Here is a 17,353-nt window from a genome sequence, read left to right on the forward strand (position 1 = left end):
GTGAGCAGTGAAGGACAAAGCAATAGAGGCAGGGCTGGAGGATGAGAGAGGAAGGATCAGTCTCCACCGTTGGCTGTGGCACTGCAGGGTGTTCATGGGGTTTTCTGTAAGAAGCTTCACAGTGTGCAGCTGTGGCCTGTGTGTTTAGAGGTGTGCTGGAAGGTCCCCCTAGCTCGAATTACTCATTTTCTACTTTGGTTGAAGCAGCCAAATTGCTGCCAAGGCTAAAATTTGTTGCGGCTCTCAAATGGATGGGGAGTCTGTTTGAAGGGACCATTTAGAAGGGAGTCACAAATCACCTCAGCAATATTCCATTTCACAGATTTATTTATTTTGGAAAGTGAGATTCCAGTGAGGAATGGGCGCTTGATGGGCTGGGAGTTTGATGATTTTTCTCAACAGCTTCATGGCTGCTTTTCCAGTTTGGGAATATGTGTGTGCATGTGTCTGTGTTAGAATAAATGAAAATGTTTCTATGATGATAAGTAACTGTAAGTGGAAAGACTTTTCATGTGTTTATCTAACAATATGTGAAAGAAAAAGAAATGAAAAAGCCTCCTTTAACTGCTGTGCATCTCCTGGTTCTGCTGATTCACGTGTGCATTAGGACCACACAGGCAATTTCCCGCTGCCACTTTTTTTGTTCAGGCAGCCCCTGCTAAATATACTTGTTTTGATAAAGCAAGAGCTGGGAAATGAAATTAGCTTATGCCTTCTGGAGGGGCAACTGGTGTCTTCTTGTTCGTGTGAAAGTGATGTGATGGAGTGGTGGAGGGAGAGGTTAATTTCCTGGCTTATTTCAGTTAGCGTGCGCATTATTTGGTTCTTCCTGATAAATTCATATGAAGCAGCTTTTCTACTCTGCAGCTTCTTAGTTGAGTAATCTGGAAGAGTAATGAGGAGGAAACACTGGGCTGGGTGGCCATGTGAATGGAGCGGTCTGGGAAGGTGTTTGCCTTGCAAGTGGGGTGGTAGGTCTACCATCTGCCACTGCCCTATGGCCATTCCTCCTCTGACGTGGAGTGCATGGCTCCTAGACCATTTTTCAAAGTCTTTTAGCTCTCTCCAGTTTACCTTTTGCTTCCGTCTGTCATCTTTGATGGCATTACACCCTGGACACGAAATAGAAGATTGAAATCTGAGCACCAAGGGACTCGTCTGTTTAATCTAATCTGCCATGCCACAGAGTGGAAGCAAAACACACAGCCCAGGCGTGTGCAAGGACACAACGTACCTGACCAGTGCTCCCAAAGGTCCACCCAGCGCTGCCAACCATAGTTCAAAGTTGAAGCTGCATCAGTGCTGCCCAGTGTGTGCAGCTGGTGTTCTGGCTGGTGCCACCTCATCTCTCTTAGGATGTGAAGTGTCCAAGAGTAAACACCTATTGCCTGCTGTCCTAGTCTCTGCTTTTAGGTCCTCAGTGGAAACACAGAGATTGCTGTTTGGGGAACCATTGGTAGAAGAGGGTACACTGGCTGAATGGGTTGAACATCAGTTCAAATAACCCTGCCAATACACAAAGTCAACAGGAAGCCATCAAGTGAGCACAATGCTGTCTCCCTGTTCAGAGCAGGGTGGGAATGAAGATGATTCAAGGTTTGGGCATTGACCTGGAGAGGCCTGTGATCAGCTGCTTCAGTGGCTCTACGCCGCTGGATAGCAGGAACAGCACGGAGGGGAAGGAATTTTTAGTTTGGATGCAGAAGTTTTACCGTAGTTCATGCACTGGTTTTCTCCTGTGCAGGATTATCTAGTGGTTTTCGTGAGTCTTTGCCACCACTTGGAGGTTCAAAAGTTTCCTTGTACAGTTGCTTACGGGTTTTTCAGATTGCCACAGTTTAACTTCATAGTGAAAAATGCGCTTATTCAGTTGCTGCCCTGCATGAAGCAGTCTGTAGTGTTTTGAGGTGAATGGGGGTCTGAAAGCATGAAGAAATTATTTGTATTAATGATGTTTCCGACGCATCAGTGTCTGGATAGAGAGACGTTGTTCAGAACCCTTCTATTTTTCCAGTGTATATCACTGTCTGTCATCATTTGCTTGACCTGGCCTTAATCTGATATCACTTGAACTATAAAATGCTTTCAGACACTTACCAGCCAGTTGGCTATTGAGTGTAGACAACAAAGCATAGATCTTTTTTTTTTTTTTCTTTTCTTTTTTTGTCGTTTCATCATAAGAGTATACTCACGTTTAAAACTGGCAACAGGCACCATTTCACCAATGAAATACAAAGTTTGGGAAGTGTCTGAAATGAGGAACGTTTCCTTTGCATCCCTTGCCAAAAGTAAGTGTTTCTTAGATGGATAATCAAGGCTGTCTGTCCAGCCTCGTGCTCTGAGACACACACTGTAGTGAACCTTGGCAATGCAGCATTCACTCTCCAGTAGCATTAGCACAGCTAGGAAAGGATGTCATTGCATCTGATCAGTGTAAATTAAGATCCTCCTTAATGGAAAACATCCCAGTACACCTCATGCGGTTACTTCTTATTTCCTGGTCTTAATACCAGTGGGCTCTTGTTGTTTCAGTCTGTTTGGGGTCAGATGAACGTCTCATTGCTGTTCACTGTAAAGCAAAAAGATGACTGGCAAGAACAGGAATATGGGGCTTAAATAATTTATAGCTCCATGCATTCAAACACAAACTAACAGAAAAGTAACTAAGGCTCTTCCCATTCTTGTTAAATCACCCTTCTGTAGCCTTAACTTTTCCACGGCAGATGGAAGAACACAACCATAAATGTTTGCAGAAGACGCTGAAGTATTTACGTGGCATGGCACGCACACCCAGTAGCAACTTCCTTTCAACAAGTAACACAGATGAAAGCTGTCTGCAAATGTTATATGTAGATGAAATTCCATATACCTCTTTGAATTCTAATTTTGCGTGCAATAAAAGCTTACGCTAGTAGATGGAAGTATTAACCACGTTTTAGAAAGAATGCCATCTGAGGCTGCTGATCACTCATCAGTTGGCGGTGTCTCTGCCCCACAGAGGTAGCATGTAAGCCTGACAGATAAGCCTTCAGGATTTTTAATACCTCATCCAAGGCAACTGTGAGCCTCCTGTTTCCCTCACACAAAAGAAGGGAGGCGGATACCCAACCATTTTGTGTAAAAAGGGATCTTAAGGGAAAAGCTTTGTTAAATGATACAGGAGGAAGATAATTAAATAGATCTGGATGACACTGCAAAAGGAAAGCAGCTTCCTCTCCTGAGACAGTGGGAGAGTGGTATGATTTCATATCTCAGACGTGATGGGCTTTGGTCCCCTTCTGCCCAAATATGATTTGTGCCTGTATCACAAACACTTAAAGTCTTTCTCATGCTTACAAAATCCCTGAATGTTTTAAATCGTTTTAAGATCCACCAAGTATTTAAATAAGCAGGGTTGTCAGGGTGTGTTATGATAGGATGGAAAATGTCAGGGATGGGTGTGAGCAACATACTGAAAGCAAATTACCCCTCTTTTCTTCAGTCTATCAACAGTGGTGGAAAAATGTAAATAGTGTGTCCATGGACTGAGTTTTTCAGGGGTTGCAGAAACCTAATACCTTGCACTGCAAATTAGAGAGTTAAGGGGCAGGGGGAGCTAATACAGGTGTGTCTAAGGCAAACAAACAGGTAAAGCCCCTTGTTTATAACCAGAGCTGCATCCTGCTTGCCTCTCCTGATGAGTCTGTGCGAGTCTGTAGAGAAAACTGGCATCGGATCATTCAGGCTGATGGACTTGGAAAGGGGTAGGTAGGGCTGTTGAACTGCATCTGTGGTGGACAGCGGGTATCACTGCGCTGTGTGCACAGGCTGTCCTCCCGTTTGTTTGCAGCCCTCTGCCCAGAAGCTGTAGTTGATGTGTATTGCCTGGCCCAGGTCCCCCCATCCTGTGCTAGGCCAGAGAGCTGATAGAAATCGCTGTGCTGAAGTGGTATCAGAGAGGGGACGCTTGGCAGCAGGCTCACAGAGGCCGGGCATCTGCTCTTCCTCACAATTCATCTCGTTCTTCCTCGCTGCAAATGCAGGCGCTCCTTTGGCTGTTCATGAAGGGCCGGCAGCCCAGGGTCCAGACAGCGTTGAACACTGTGTCTGCGACGGATTCACAAGCTGTGGAGAAGGAAAAGATCAGGCAGGTAAGTAACAGGCACTCCGGGACATCTGAGGGCTGGGTGGAAGCAACCTCCCTTGAGCCGTGCACCAAGTTACGTGGTATTTGCAGTTGGAAGCATAGGCTGTCTTTTTCTCTCTGGGTATTAGGTTTTTATAAATCTAGACGTTCCCTCCTCCCTCTTGCTGAACTGGGAGCTCATTTCTCCCTAGGATGACACCGATCTAGCATTAACTTCTCTCCCCTCTAATCCCTTTCCTTTCTTGCCTCTCTCAGGCTTTTCTGGCTGATGGATCATTTGGGGCGCTGCAGATAGCACTGTGATCTGCTTGGTAGATTTCCCAGAAGACCTCCACAGTGTACTGTCTTTCCTGGTGCTCTCTCCCCTCAGTTTTGCTTATAGCCACTACTAACCAACCTTTTCTGCTTTCTGGGAGTTACAATGCCAGCTGCCAGCCAGCTTGAAAAATTCTGCTGTGGTTGCAACAGCAAAACTGTTAATACAGTCTGCCTGACCGCTAGCCCCTCCTCTTCTGCAAAAACAAGGTTGAAACTGCTTGTTAGTAAGTAAATAGGTTAATATTAGGTCTTTTAGGGTTTACTCACTGGCACTAACAATAATTGCTGTATGCATAAGGGATTTGGGAAAGCCCTGCCTTTGGGACTGTCTCCTCCTGCCTCAGTCTCTCCGAGCACCTTGCTCTGCTCCTGCTGCTTCAGGGGTCTGCTTGGCTGGCAGGCATTGAAGAAGCTGTAGTGAGTCAGTGGGAAAACCAAGGTTTTGGTTAACTGGCACTGCTGCAGCTGGGATCTTTCTGCCCACAGGAAGGGAGTGCTGCTGCTCCTCCCCAGCCTTTCTCTGGACCCCTGGTGACTCAGTGGAAAAGAATCCCAGATAAGAGTTGGGATGGCAGTGGAGAAGGAGGAGGACTGTGTGACAGGAGCTGCTCAGAGCTGTCCTGAGGACAGGGAGTGGTAGGTATAGAGCACAAGGCACGGGGAGGAGAGGATAGCCCAGAGGTTTGTTCATGTTAGCAACTACCTGTCCCTTCTGCAGCAACTAGGGCAGAGTTGCTGTCTAGTAGGAATCTAGTCCTACTTGACTATAGGCAGAGGTGGCTTGCTCAGCCAAGGGCTGTGGGCTCTGTCCACCTTAAGTCCCTAGGATCTATCTGTTTGCTTCGCTGCTGCAGGCAGAAAGAAAAAAGGAGGGATCTGAAAAAATGGCAGGGGAAAATCTGAAGAGATAGGAAGAGGTTGGTTGCATGAGGACCTGTAGATAAGGGTGACCATGAAAGATTGGCTGTACTTGGCCTGTAGCACTTAGATTTCAGTCCACATCTTTGTTTTCTCTGACCTGGACACTCTTTCCAAACATTTATCTGTGATGAGGTAGAAAGCCATCTGTACTAGTACCAGTGTCATGCAGTGTGTCCTAATCAGGCTGCACCTTTGGAAAAAAAAATATGCACATTTAACTATACCTTACAGCAGGGCATTGGCAGAGGGGATGAACCCAGAGGGGCTGGCTGCCACTAGCTGCAAGCAGCTCAGCAGCACCATGAGGCTTATTCTGCTTTGGGAATGGGCTGTTCTCAGGGGCTCTGCCAGGTTTTCATACCTGAGCTTCTGTAAATATCTTTAACTGCTTCAGGGTCACCTGCTGTTGGAAGGTCTTATCTCTGCCTGTCCTACATTACTGCCACACAGCCCGTCTGCAAGAGATGGATACCTGCCTTACAGAGGATAGGGACACTGAAATGGCCTCAGGAGGAGCCTGGGGGAGGCTTCCCTGCTGTGCCTGACATCTGGTAGCGACCTCTGGTTTCTGCCTCCTCGCATGGTGCAGAGGTGCTTGATGTTGGCACAGAGGATCGAGAGGCAAGCTTGGGCTATCACACATGTAACCTTCACAGAGGTTACCAAATGCAGCCTTTACGAAAAAGCTCTTCTCAGACTTGCAGACTGAGGCTTTTAAAATTAGGCAAAACCAGGGTGGCTCTTGAGCTGCAGACAAACCAGGGTGGCTCTTGAGCTGCAGACACACCATGAGAACTTGGTTAGCATGGGGGCTTCTGAGCAATCCAGATCTCCTTGCAGTGGCTCCTTCACCAGCCACTCTATGGTGTGTCCCTGGTGCCATCATCATCTCTTATCTGTGAACCACATTGCAGACAGCCCTTGTCCTTGGCTCTCCCAGCTTGTTGGCCCTTGGCCACGTACAGGTTTCAGTGTGTGGCTTACTGGCTCTGGACGGCTTTTTGGTCTCCTTTGAATGGGGGGCATCCAACAGTTGAAGGCATTACTTCTAGGATTCTTTTGTTGTTAGTTTCTTTTCTTTCCACATGTGTTTTGTAATGTTTTCCAAATGTAAATATTTTTAGGTTTCTAGTCTTGGGACAGAAGTGTGTGTGGAGGGGGCAGATGTCAGGGGTCTCACTCCTCCCTGACCCCTCTATGACAAGCGCAGGACAGATGTGCTGCTCCCTACAGCAGATTTTTCTTCCTTTGGCAAGGTAAGGGCTCCCTGCCCACACCCTCCCCTCCCTGCCACTGCTTGCTCCCTCCACAGGGCATGTGAGCTGGGGAGCCTACCTTCCACCTTGGAGACGAATCCGAGGCTGCGCTTGAGGTCGGAGCAGATGGAGTGGAGGCACCAGCGGAACTTGGCATCGCAGCGGTATTTGTTGGCCCCACAGGTGTCGTAACAAATGTCCAGCTGGTTACAGCACTTGGTCATGGCAGGGATGCCCAGATCTAGCTGGGGAGAGAGAGGAAAGAAGTGTCCCTTGGCTGTGTCCTGGCCTCAGACTCCAACAGCTGCAAATGGGTGAGGTGTTGCAGAGCCCAGCTGGCTTCTTTTTCAGAAGCTACTCCTGATAGCTGTGGCAGCAGGAGGGAACACATGCCTCTCTCTCACCATCTAAAGAAAGTGGCAACAGTAGTGCAGGTCCAACGCAGGGCAGACTACATTCCTTTCTCTCCTCTCTGTTGTGGGGGATTAACTTCTGGTAGAAACAGCCCCTCTGCAAGTATTTGCTAGATCTCATTTATCAGAGCTCATTGGAGAGCTTCCTGTCCTTGCCAGCAGTAGCTCAGGCCCCTTTTCTCTTTCCTCCTTTTCCTACAACCTGACCAGTCCTGCTTCTTGGCCTAATAAATCTGCTCTAAGTTTTATTAATGCCTTGTTTTTCAGAGATGCATTTGTGAGGCCGAGGACAGCTTGGTCAGGGGAGTTCTGCTTGCTTGGAGGTAAACAGCAAGTTTAGCTAATAACCATGGAGGTGATGGGATAGAAGGCCTGTGTCCTGGAGAGACAGGACTCATTAGCTTGCTACAAATTCCTCCTCTTTTTGGCCTTCCTCATGTAATATTTAGGAGATGAACTGTTTCTTCATTGCGCTTAGTGCTCATGACTGCTGGCATAAGGAAGAGGTACCACAGAAATGCCCACAAGGTTTGCAATGAAACGTAGTTTTAAGGAACTAATCTTAACATGAATAACATGAAAAATGGCCTGTAAAGAGAGGGTATTTCACAGCAGGAATTAGCTTAATTGCCGCAGACTTCATGGGCAGCAGTAATGCATGAGCTAAATAGTAATCCCTGCTCTGAGAGCCTCCTGGGAGTGCTTTTCCTGGTGATTCCTATATGATTTTATTAATTGCCTTTAAAAATAACAAGTGGGTCTGATATTAAAGCCCACGGGTTTATTTCAGTGCTTGGCAGAGGCAAAAAGCATGGAGTGAACAAGGGGCCAGATGTGGAGCATGCATTCAAGTATTGCCGTTCGCACGTTAGGCTATGTCACTGAGCTGCCTAGTGTTGAACGTCTTCCCTGTCCTATCGCAAGGGCGTAGGATTGTTCAGGGCCTTGATAAAAATACATTTCTCCACACTGGCGCTCTGCTTAGCCAGGTACCCCCTTTTCTTGTTCTAGTGCTAACCTACTTAGGAAACTTTCTCTATTTGTACCGTCTGAGGCAATGAGAGCAACAGGCCGGTCCTTTGTAAATGTAACTTTTGTCTGTGTGATTCCTGTTTTACTGCCACCAGCAGCTGGGATCTTACTGTCAGTCAGGGAGGCAGTAAGTTAGGCAGTGCTCAGACTGACACGTTCGCCTTGCCTGCCGTCAGCAGGCAGTCATGTCTTTTGGCAGTCCCAGGCACATAGCTTGTCCCCTAACACCACATAAGTGACATTTCCTCCATTTTCCAGAGCTCTGGCTTCAGCTGCAAAGAGAAACCATCACACGGGCGCTACATAGCAAGGCAAGCCTTTTCCCTCCCCAATGTTATTAGCTGGTAGCTGTGATTAGAGAACTGCATCGTTTGGAAATGGGGGGTGTGGCAGTACATACACTTTCGGGTACCTTGAGCCCCAGAAAATAGGAGCTACAGCCGTTGGGTTCTTGGGGTTTGTAGTGAGGTCGCGGCATTGGAGCCTTCCCTGATAAAGAAAGGAAAAATGTTAGGACAGCCGAATCTTCCCAGGAGTAGCACCAAAAAGCAAGGAGTGACGGGCAGCTCCCCTTTGGTCTGCATCCCCAAACACTTCGTTCTCCTCGCAGAGATGCAAGGAGCAAAGGGTGGGTACTAGAGCTGGCTGAGACACTGGCCCTGTTCTCAGCTCAGTCTTGTCGAGGCTCTGCAGCCTGACTTAGCTTGCACCTCCTCTGGCATGGCTACTGGAGCACTGCGATGTGTGTGGACTGGGTCCCCAATGCCTCTCAAATGTTTAAGCTGGTCTGAGGCCAGTCCCTGGATCTGGGACTCTCCCCAGCTCTTACAAATGGGCAAGTCCCTCTTTGCAGCATGGGGTTTTGCAGTCGAGCAGCCCTCCATGCTGGAGCTAGTGCCTCAAACTTCCCAAATCCCCTAGGAGCTTTTTCACATGCTTCTTGAGAGCTCTGTACAGCTGGGATCACCCAACTGTTTTTTTAACTCCTTCAAGAAACTACTAGATAAACTACTAGTTTGGCAAAGGGATTTCTTTCCATTCTCAGTTCATTCTCAGAGGGTTGGTGTGCTATGGGATCTCAGAAAATTGTGCTAGACCTTGCATGTCTGAGCTTGCTCCGAGCAGGAGGTCTTCTTGGTCCGTTTTCTGCATGTGGTGATGCAGTGCATTTTTCAAATAGTTTCTATTCCTTTATCTCCGCCCTTCCTTAATATGTTTCTTAATATGTGTAGAGTAGTAAGAATTGCCGCCGTGAATAATTATTTACCCACTATAGAAAGATTCCAGCAGACAATTGGCTAACAGTAGCTTGAGCAGCAAGGTAATACGTTTTACTTTGCTATGAAGGTGTGCAAGCCCTCCTGTCTGCCTGCTCGCCTGCGCTGGGGCTTTGTGGATGGCTGGGCGAGCGCTCTGGGTGCGAAGGGGGGACTCCCAGGACTGGGGTGGGAACTGTCCATGTGGAGAGCAGATCAGTTTATTCCCTGCCCTGTCTCATCCTCTTTTCTGTCATCCCTGCCTCAGCCTCCATCTCCACCCAGCCTAACACCTCCCGTTTGGGGGAGGACAAGTCACCAGGCTGCTTGTGTGCCTTGACCCCACCGTGCAAGGAGCTTGTTTAAAGGTGGGAGAGGATTCTTCCCTGGAGAAGTTGCAGGGACTTCCCCCCGTGGAGTTGGGTTTCTCTGTGCTGTCCGTTGATGTGTATTCTGTGCTCGTTCTGTTTCGGTCCCAGCCGGGTTTATAAAGGGGACACCTCAACTGCAGAGTGAGATGTTAAAATAAGACATTTGAACCCTGCTCTGGGAAAACTTCGTGAGCTGTGTGAATACTCCAGCAAAAAAAGTGCGAGCTGTGCCTCCTGTATGTCGATCAACCTCTAGCATTAAGTTTCTGCTTCCCTGAGCACTGCTAGAGAATTTATATAGATGTAAATTAGATCTAATTTAGCTCTTCAGGCAGGGTTGGGTTCTTTTAAACTCAGTTTCCACTGTTTTCTTCTTGTCAGCACCAATAATCATTTAAGATGCTTTCCCTTTTTTCTGTCAAAGTATGCCAAAATACCGGGGATTAATATAGCCATAAATCAGCGGTGTTCTTGAGAAGACGTCACAGCCAAATGCCTCAAAAGGCCTTACGCGCAGGAATGTTCCCAGCACCTTCTAAATTAAAATTTGCCAGAGCGGTTTTGTTTAAACAACAGATTTGCAACAAATAAACAACAAACTGGAATCCTGTCCAGCTGTGAGGCGGCAATAGCCAATTTTCTCCAACCCTACAGAAATGCAGTATGCACTGAGGATTTAGCTGTCTGCAGGCCAAGATAAAGCTCTCTAGTTGACATTGCCATTTGTGTGAGAAGGTATTTCTCAGTCTAACTGTTACTACTGTGTGTTGCAACCTTTTTGAACAGGTCAGATCTGCTTCATGCTTCAGATGCAATTTTCTAGTGTAGAAAGCATTGTTATCTTGAGCAGGTAGAGCTGAGTTAACAGTAGTCAAAAAGCACAAATTGGTTGGTTGCAGCACACGGTTGTTATAGGATTATCTTTAGACCAAAACCTCAAGGCTCTGGAGGTACGCTGACGCAAAGTAACTTCTGAGTTTATGATGCATTGCACATTACATAATGTAATGTGCAATTACATGGTGGTTACACTATAGAGAGAAGGAAGTGTGTCTTTATATGGGCTGAATCTATAACCCAAGGCTCCCAGCAATATAACGAGAGGAGAGCTGCATCCAGGTGTCAGTGCCGAGCTGCTCTTTTGGAAAGGGATGAGAATTGGGACTCGAAATTCAAATGTTCTTGAACTGAGGTAGCAGCCAGAGGAAAATTCAAAATCCAAGGTGGGTTTTGCAGGATGGGTTCAAATTTTAATTACTTGCTTGTGATACTGACGGTAAGTTATGTTCCAGCAGTACATTGTCGATTAATGGGATAAGGTGGCAAGTCAGAGTAGGAGTGGGCTGTTTGGAGGTATGGAGATAACTGTGTTTCTGGAGATAACCTTCCATTAATCTGAAGTTACAGATATTATAATGTCTTAGAAAGTTGTCCTGAGAAAAAAAATACCTCACATGAGAATCATGATCAACAAAACATTGAACTGCCTTCAAGATGAGCCATTGTAGGAAACCTTGCCCCACTCCTCTCTGAAAAACAAAGCTTAATCATTTGTGGAGTGCCTCTTTGAGCACTCTTTCTCAGCTAAATAAAGTCCAAGAAGGCACAGTTAACCCCTCTCCCACATCTTGTTTTCTAGCTAACAGCTAAACAAAAGCAAAGCAGAAATAATAGGTGTTTCTGACTCTATGTGAGCATCAGCTCAGTGCTCTTGTTATCAGTTACTGCTTGCCCATCCTAAAGGCATGTCTGTGACAGGGGAAGAAACTTGGTGGGTCACACTGGCTGTTTTGCTAGCTGTGTTTCACCAGGGACCTGTTCTGGTCTGTCTGCCTGCTGCAGGGCATTGCTGGGGAGAGCTGCAGAAGGCAGCTGCAAGCACAGCAGGGCCTGCCCAGCAGCATGCTGAAGAGCCATGCTGATGTGTAAAAGCACAGCATTACTGAGGAAGCTGGTTCTTTGGAAAAAGATCTATTTCAGGGCACTGCCTTGTTGGGACAGCCTTAGAGGAGAACTGAAACTGAGTTTCTAATGGGAAGTGAGTTTCCCTGGTGCATTGTAATATCTCCAGACTGTTGTAGCTATGCCAAGAGACTGGAAAACAGCCAGCTGGCTAGAGCAGCTGCTGGCAATGCAGGAGGTCTCAGACACTGCAGTACTGGTACACTGACAGAGGGAAGTGAACGTATTTCTGGGTGAATAGATGGTCTTGGGACTCCTTGCTGTTTTGAGTGATCCACTGTTACTTCTCTGCCCCAGGCAAGCAGGCTGTGAGCAGAAGTTGCCCATACTTACCACAGCCTTTTAGTGCTGTGCTGGAGAGCTGAGTTTGAAGCTTCTTTTCCTGCAGCCTGGATGTGCCTTCTCATCTTAAGCCCCTCAGGACCAAATGTTGAGCAAAACATTGAAGTCCTCCCTGGCCAGACAGCTGAAGGAAGCCATCAAGGGATTTACTCCCAGTTCAGGCTGTTTCCCCCTCTGAGACGCCCAGAGAGGTTTTGTAAGGAGGAGGAGATATTTGCCGGCAAACACTAGCATAACCCTAATGTCCTGATTTAAGAGAGTAATCCATCAAGCTGTTTGCAGACCTCACTAGCTGCTGAAAAATCAAGAGGTGAGTCTTACAGCCAGAACAGCCAAGTGCTACGTGCTCAGCTGAAGATGGATGTGGCAATCACAGGTGAGTCCTGACCTTTATCATGGCAAAATATGCTATTATTGGTGTCTCTTGGCTGAAATCAAAGGAAGTAGAAGGCATAGTTTTTGCTGTGTGCCTGGGGAAAAAGCAATCAGGCCCTGATTCAGCAGGAAGATGGTAAAGATGGTTTGTGTTAATTTTTCTGGGGACAGACTGGGTCTTGCTGGTTTGGGATTATCCCTGCATCCCCTCCCTGGGTCTCACTTGTTTGGGATTGTCCCTGCATCCCCTCCATTTGCAGTTTACAATGTCTGTGCTAGAGACGAGCACGGTCAAATGGTCCTGGAAGGCTCCACAAAGACGCTTGGAGGTGCACAGGCAGTGTTTCAAGAGTTTCCTCCTTTAGCCAGTGATTAATGAGTTGTTCAGCAGAGGACGAGAACAGGGCTAGCGATGTGCTTGTTTGTTTTCCTTCCTAGGTAAAACCTTTCTCCAGTAAGGTGCAGGATGCTCTCAGGGAGCAGGCAGACATTTGCACCATTCTGTGGAGGTGCTCTTCCCCCTGCCCAGAGTGCAGGGACAGGGGCAGGGAGAGCCCTAGCCTCAGGATATGCCCAAGAGCGATGACTTCTCCAAGACTTGGTGAGTCCTGAGATTCCTTGAAACTAGCTCTGAATATCAGCTTTCCCAAATCTCGTCTCAGGCCCACTGCAGCCCCAGCCACGTTATGTGCACTACCAGGGTTTTCAATCATTACATGAAGAAGGGCAAGCCTCTTTCTGCTCTGAATTTGAAGCATGTGTGGACCTCAAGAGAGGTTGTCACACATGTTGTGGGGCTGCCACCACAGGGCCCCCCAGAGCAGCCATGCCCTCCTGAGCTGCTGCAGAGAGGCAGCTCTAGCCCGGGAGTGCCACAGGGCCCCAGGCTGAGGGACAGTGGCCACTGGGGCTGAGGTGATGGGCTGGGGCGCCTGGTGCCCTGCAGGTCTGTGGGGCTGAGGTGCCTGGCTTACTGCTCCCTGTTTGCTGTTAGCCATGGGGCCTGGGAAGCAGAGCTGGCAGGAGCAGAAGGACAGATGCATACACATTGTTAAACAAAACAAAACAAAAGCAATCCAACAACCTTAAGGCTGATTTTAAACTCCCCTTGTGGCCACACTTTGGCTAAGGGTGGCCCATCTGCCCTCTCGCCCTGACAGGGAACTTGGGTCCCGGCCCTGCAGCATCTGTGTCTCCCAGCACCCTCACTGCTGGCCTGGGAGGGGCAGGAGGTACTTCCCTCTGGCTGCATCTGTCGGGAGCATTGCAGACAACCCGGTGCAGGCTGGAGAGGCACGGCGTGCAGCTGGTGTTCTGGAAGAAATGGGATGCAGCAGACTGAAACTTGAATTGGTGGGATTTCTCCAAAGCATGGAGTCTGTGTCTGTGAAAACCAGTGCTCAGGGAAGGGGAGGCGCTGACATTGCCTCTGTGCTCACAAGTATCTTGCCCGGGGGGTCACTGGGATGAAGCTGGGGTGGAAAGGGCTGATGGGCAGGCCAAGGTGGCAGAGAACAGTCGTTGCTGTGCAGACAGTTGTAGGAGGCTGGGGAGAAGACAGAGTCTGTAGGAAACCTTGCTGTTCCCAAGCAGGTTGTTTCAGCCGGTACCCTGCCGATGGCTGGTGCTGCCTGTGCCTCCGCCTGCCAGTGCCCCACAGACCTGCACCATAGGGGCCTGCCCTGCTGCACCTCTGCACCTGCCTTGGCTCCTCCTGCCCTGCTCTCCCTGAGATGTCACCCCCTTCATCCTGCCCCCAGGACAAACCAAACTCTTCTTTTTGGTAAATCGCTCTAAAGTCCAAGGCGAGCGGTAGCTGCCTCAGACCGCCTTGAGTACTAAAGGTTCCTCCATGGTTACAGCAGGTCTCGTTTACCTTCCTGTTATCTCCTCTCCTCCAGCCCACGTTATTAGCCAACTCGCAGCTGCTGAACAATGATACTCCGAAGGTTGCTGAGATCAGGGCCGCTGGCAATACTAGCAACCCCCTCTGAGTCCGGTCTGCATGGCTGCTCGTCCTCCCTTCTGGGGCCTCCTCACCCTGGTCCTTCTCTCCTGGGGTCTAGGCAGCTGGGCAGCCTGGTTACCCATATGCCCTGCCTGTAAAACCTGTGTCCTCTCCGCTTGTCCCCCTGCACACAGCACAGCAGCTTCAAGATCGGGCTGTTCTTGGTGAGAGGGAAAGATGAGAGTTCCGAGTCCCCGCGCTGGCACTAGCAGGGAAGTTGTGACTCTGCAGTGACTTTTCTGTGCTGAGCACAGTAGGGGTCACGTCATGGATAGGAGCTGGCTGTGGTCTCAGGGGAGTGCTGTGAGTTTCTCTATGAGAGTGAAAGAGGGGAAAGGGCAAGGAAAGAGAAGCCAGCAGGAGTGAGCTTTGCTTACCGTATCGACATCTGTACTGGCAAACACCGTTTTTTCCCCCAAGCAGTTCCAAGAAGGAGTCAAAGTAGCTGTTAACTGTTTCGAAGCTGTCCCGGATGGCTCCGATGCCCCACTCTGAATAGGTTGACTCTGCTTGGGAAGCTTGGTGGACGGTGTTCTCCTGTGTTGTTTCCTCGCTACATAGTCCTAAGCCCAGGGTCAGGCACAGAACCACTGCCTCAAAAAGCAGCCGCATGCTCCGGTCCGGATCCAGGCCCCAGAGCCCTCGTCCAGGCAGGCAGATGTGTAGGCAGGGAGGAGTGGGAATGAGCTGTTGTGCGTAGGAGGCAGGTATGCACCCCTCTCCCCTGGACTTTAAACACTGCCGAGGGAGCTGGCATGAGGTCACCACAATCAGAGTGCAAAGTGCACCGCGGAGATTTACACCAAGTTCATCTTGCGGAGAGACACCGGTATGTGAGTTTGCATAATCCCGTTGGAACAGGCTCAGCCTCTGCGGCACCAGGGCTTCAGCTTCCCCAAAAGAGACTGCTCCCCGGGGTGCTGAGCAGGGTCTGTCTGCTCATGTTGTGTGGCACACAGGACACCCTCCGCCTGCCCCACCGAGGCACTGCATGGGCTGCCCTGTTCTCTCCCCAACCCGTCGGGAGATGAGGAGTATCTCTGCCCAAAATTTCTGCTGCTCCGGCCGTGGGAGTAATAGAGCAGCAGCAGACTGGGGAGTACCCCTTGCCGTTTTCCCGGGCACTTAATGGGGTGGGACAAGACATCTAGCCAGCCTAGCTGCAGTGGGGGAGTGCTTCTAGCAAAACCTGCTGGACTGCAGGGCTGACACACTTGGTGTGTGAAGGGGCTTTCCGTGCCTGCACGCCCAGAACAGGCTGCGTTGCAGGAACACAGCCAGGACAGAAAAGCGTGGCAGAGCACTCGTGTCCTGCCCTGCGCCGTGTCCTGCCCTCCTATGGCTAGAGGGTGCTGATGGGGCCTCACAGGGGCTGATCCAGCAGCTAGGAGTAGTTTGGGTTTAGAAAGACTGTATTCAGTGCAATCCCTTGGCATGCTCCCTCCAGTTATAGGATCAATAACGTAGGTGAGTATTTGCCTTTGATGGCACTCCTGAAGGCTGATGTTAGGTGGCTGGTTGTCACAGCTTTTGTGTAATGCCGGCATTGCTGAATGAAACATGTAGCATAAGTGGCCCAGAGTGAGGAGGGGCTGGCGCTGAAACCCATCAGGTAACAGCTTTGTGGGGGAGCTGCAGGTCCTGGCTCTGGGGTGGGACTGGCTCTCCAGGACTTGGGGGCCTGCAGAGCTAGTGGAGATTTCAAAGGAGTTAGTCATTAAAAGAAAACCACCAAGTGAACACCAACAGCAAAAGACAACGCAAACCACTGAAGAACAGGGAAGGGAAACGGCATGAGAAGGCTCCAGCTGCTTGTGGAAAGCTTTTCGGATATGTCCCAGCACAGCACTGCCTCTCAGAAAGAGCCACTCTGCAGCTGGTTGGCTGATCTCTGTGGACTCTAACAGCCAGCTTCAGCAGTTACTTCTGTTTGAGTGGCCAGGCTGTCAAGTGGAGACCTTCCAGAGGGCAAGGGAGAGCTGGGCAGTGGGTCTTTCAAATACATGGCAAACATAAGTGCACATTCTGACATTCTATTGTTTTGCAGGAGACTCAGCCCCACTGCATTATTACTTCTGAAGTGCCAGAGATTCAGCGCCTGTCTGCCAGCACCTTTCTGTATACAGCTGTGCATTAAGTGCCTCAGACACGGGGATAAGGAGGAAGGACCACAGTGAAGTCTTGGTTTTTCAGACAGGTAAGTCAGAAAAGAGGTGAGGAAGAGGAACAAACAAGCTGGTTAGTCCCTTTCTGGTGAAATGGTGTGGAGCGTGGAGCCGGCTGCTGCCATCTTGTTGCATCTGTGCTGGTACCCACCACTGACTGTGCTCATGCTCAGTGCCCCTTGGAGGTGACTGTGAGGGTTCCTCAAGTCAGCAGCTGGAGGCGATTCGATTGTACAGCCACAGCTGATACCTGTGTGGTGCCTCCCCCCTGAACACTGTTATGTAGCCAGAGCTGTGCACCGCTGTCCCAGCCCGTGGGAGGAAGCTTGGCTGAGTTACTGGGTGAGGGGACATATAAGGTATGCAGGAGGTCCCAAGGGAACCTCAAACCAGCTTTGTCTGTTGGGAAATGAATCTGAGAGGCAGAGAGCATCAGGAAGGGAGGTTGGCAATGTCCAAGCTGCAGACAAGGAGGGGGAGCACTGTAATGCCTGATGAGAAATGAGAGTGAGGTTTTGGGTTGTTAGAGGTGCCCGGTTGCTACTAGGTGGTTTGTTTCTTGGAGCCTGGGAACCAGCAAATCCCTGCCTCTAGTGAGCCGTTCTTGAGCAGTGTGTCATCACTGACACAAAGCAGTGGGGACACTCGTGAGGTGAGGACTCCCCTGCGGGGACACGTTGCAGGCCAGGACTGGAGAGCTTGGGCCTGTCCTGCTGTCCAGACCATGCTGGGGACTGGTCTATCAGTCACGGGTAGAAATGGGCTGCTGTGCCTGGAATTTGTTGTCAGGGAGCCCCAGTGAAGGGAA

General features: G+C 49.4%; 1 protein-coding gene and 1 long non-coding RNA gene across 3 annotated transcripts; one reads left to right on the forward strand and one right to left on the reverse strand.

The window, feature by feature from the left end:
* Positions 1–2,604: 2,604 nt before the first annotated feature.
* Positions 2,605–15,117, reverse strand: PLA2G12B (phospholipase A2 group XIIB). Of its 2 annotated transcripts, none has more exons than XM_027783405.2 (4): positions 14,758–15,117; positions 8,479–8,555; positions 6,701–6,866; positions 2,605–4,104 (listed from the first exon to the last, which is right to left on the reverse strand). In XM_027783405.2, exons 1-4 carry the CDS (start codon positions 14,990–14,992, stop codon positions 3,986–3,988), a joined length of 597 nt encoding a protein of 198 aa, XP_027639206.1. In that variant the 5' UTR covers positions 14,993–15,117; the 3' UTR covers positions 2,605–3,985. The 2 variants fall into 2 exon arrangements, with proteins under 2 accessions (XP_027639206.1, XP_027639204.1); XM_027783403.2 differs by having other exon boundaries at positions 8,467–8,555; positions 14,758–15,113.
* LOC114011497 (uncharacterized) lies at positions 4,021–6,694 on the forward strand. Its single transcript, XR_003553425.2, has 3 exons — positions 4,021–4,130; positions 4,931–5,080; positions 6,490–6,694. It is a non-coding gene; the product is annotated as an uncharacterized LOC114011497 (long non-coding RNA).
* Positions 15,118–17,353: the final 2,236 nt, after the last annotated feature.

This window comes from Falco peregrinus, chromosome 1, assembly GCF_023634155.1.
Source record: "Falco peregrinus isolate bFalPer1 chromosome 1, bFalPer1.pri, whole genome shotgun sequence".
NCBI classification, from domain to species: Eukaryota; Metazoa; Chordata; class Aves; order Falconiformes; family Falconidae; genus Falco; species Falco peregrinus.

Excerpts from the sequence above, each read along its gene's own strand:
- PLA2G12B (XM_027783403.2), bottom strand. The coding sequence starts at position 14,992 with ATGCGGCTGCTTTTTGAGGCAGTGGTTCTGTGCCTGACCCTGGGCTTA. Across the intron at positions 6,867-8,466 it reads GGCTCAAGGTACCCGAAAGT|CTAGATCTGGGCATCCCTGC; the intron begins GTATGTACTGCC and ends CTCTCTCCCCAG. Across the intron at positions 4,105-6,700 it reads ATTCGTCTCCAAGGTGGAAG|CTTGTGAATCCGTCGCAGAC; the intron begins GTAGGCTCCCCA and ends CCTTCTCCACAG.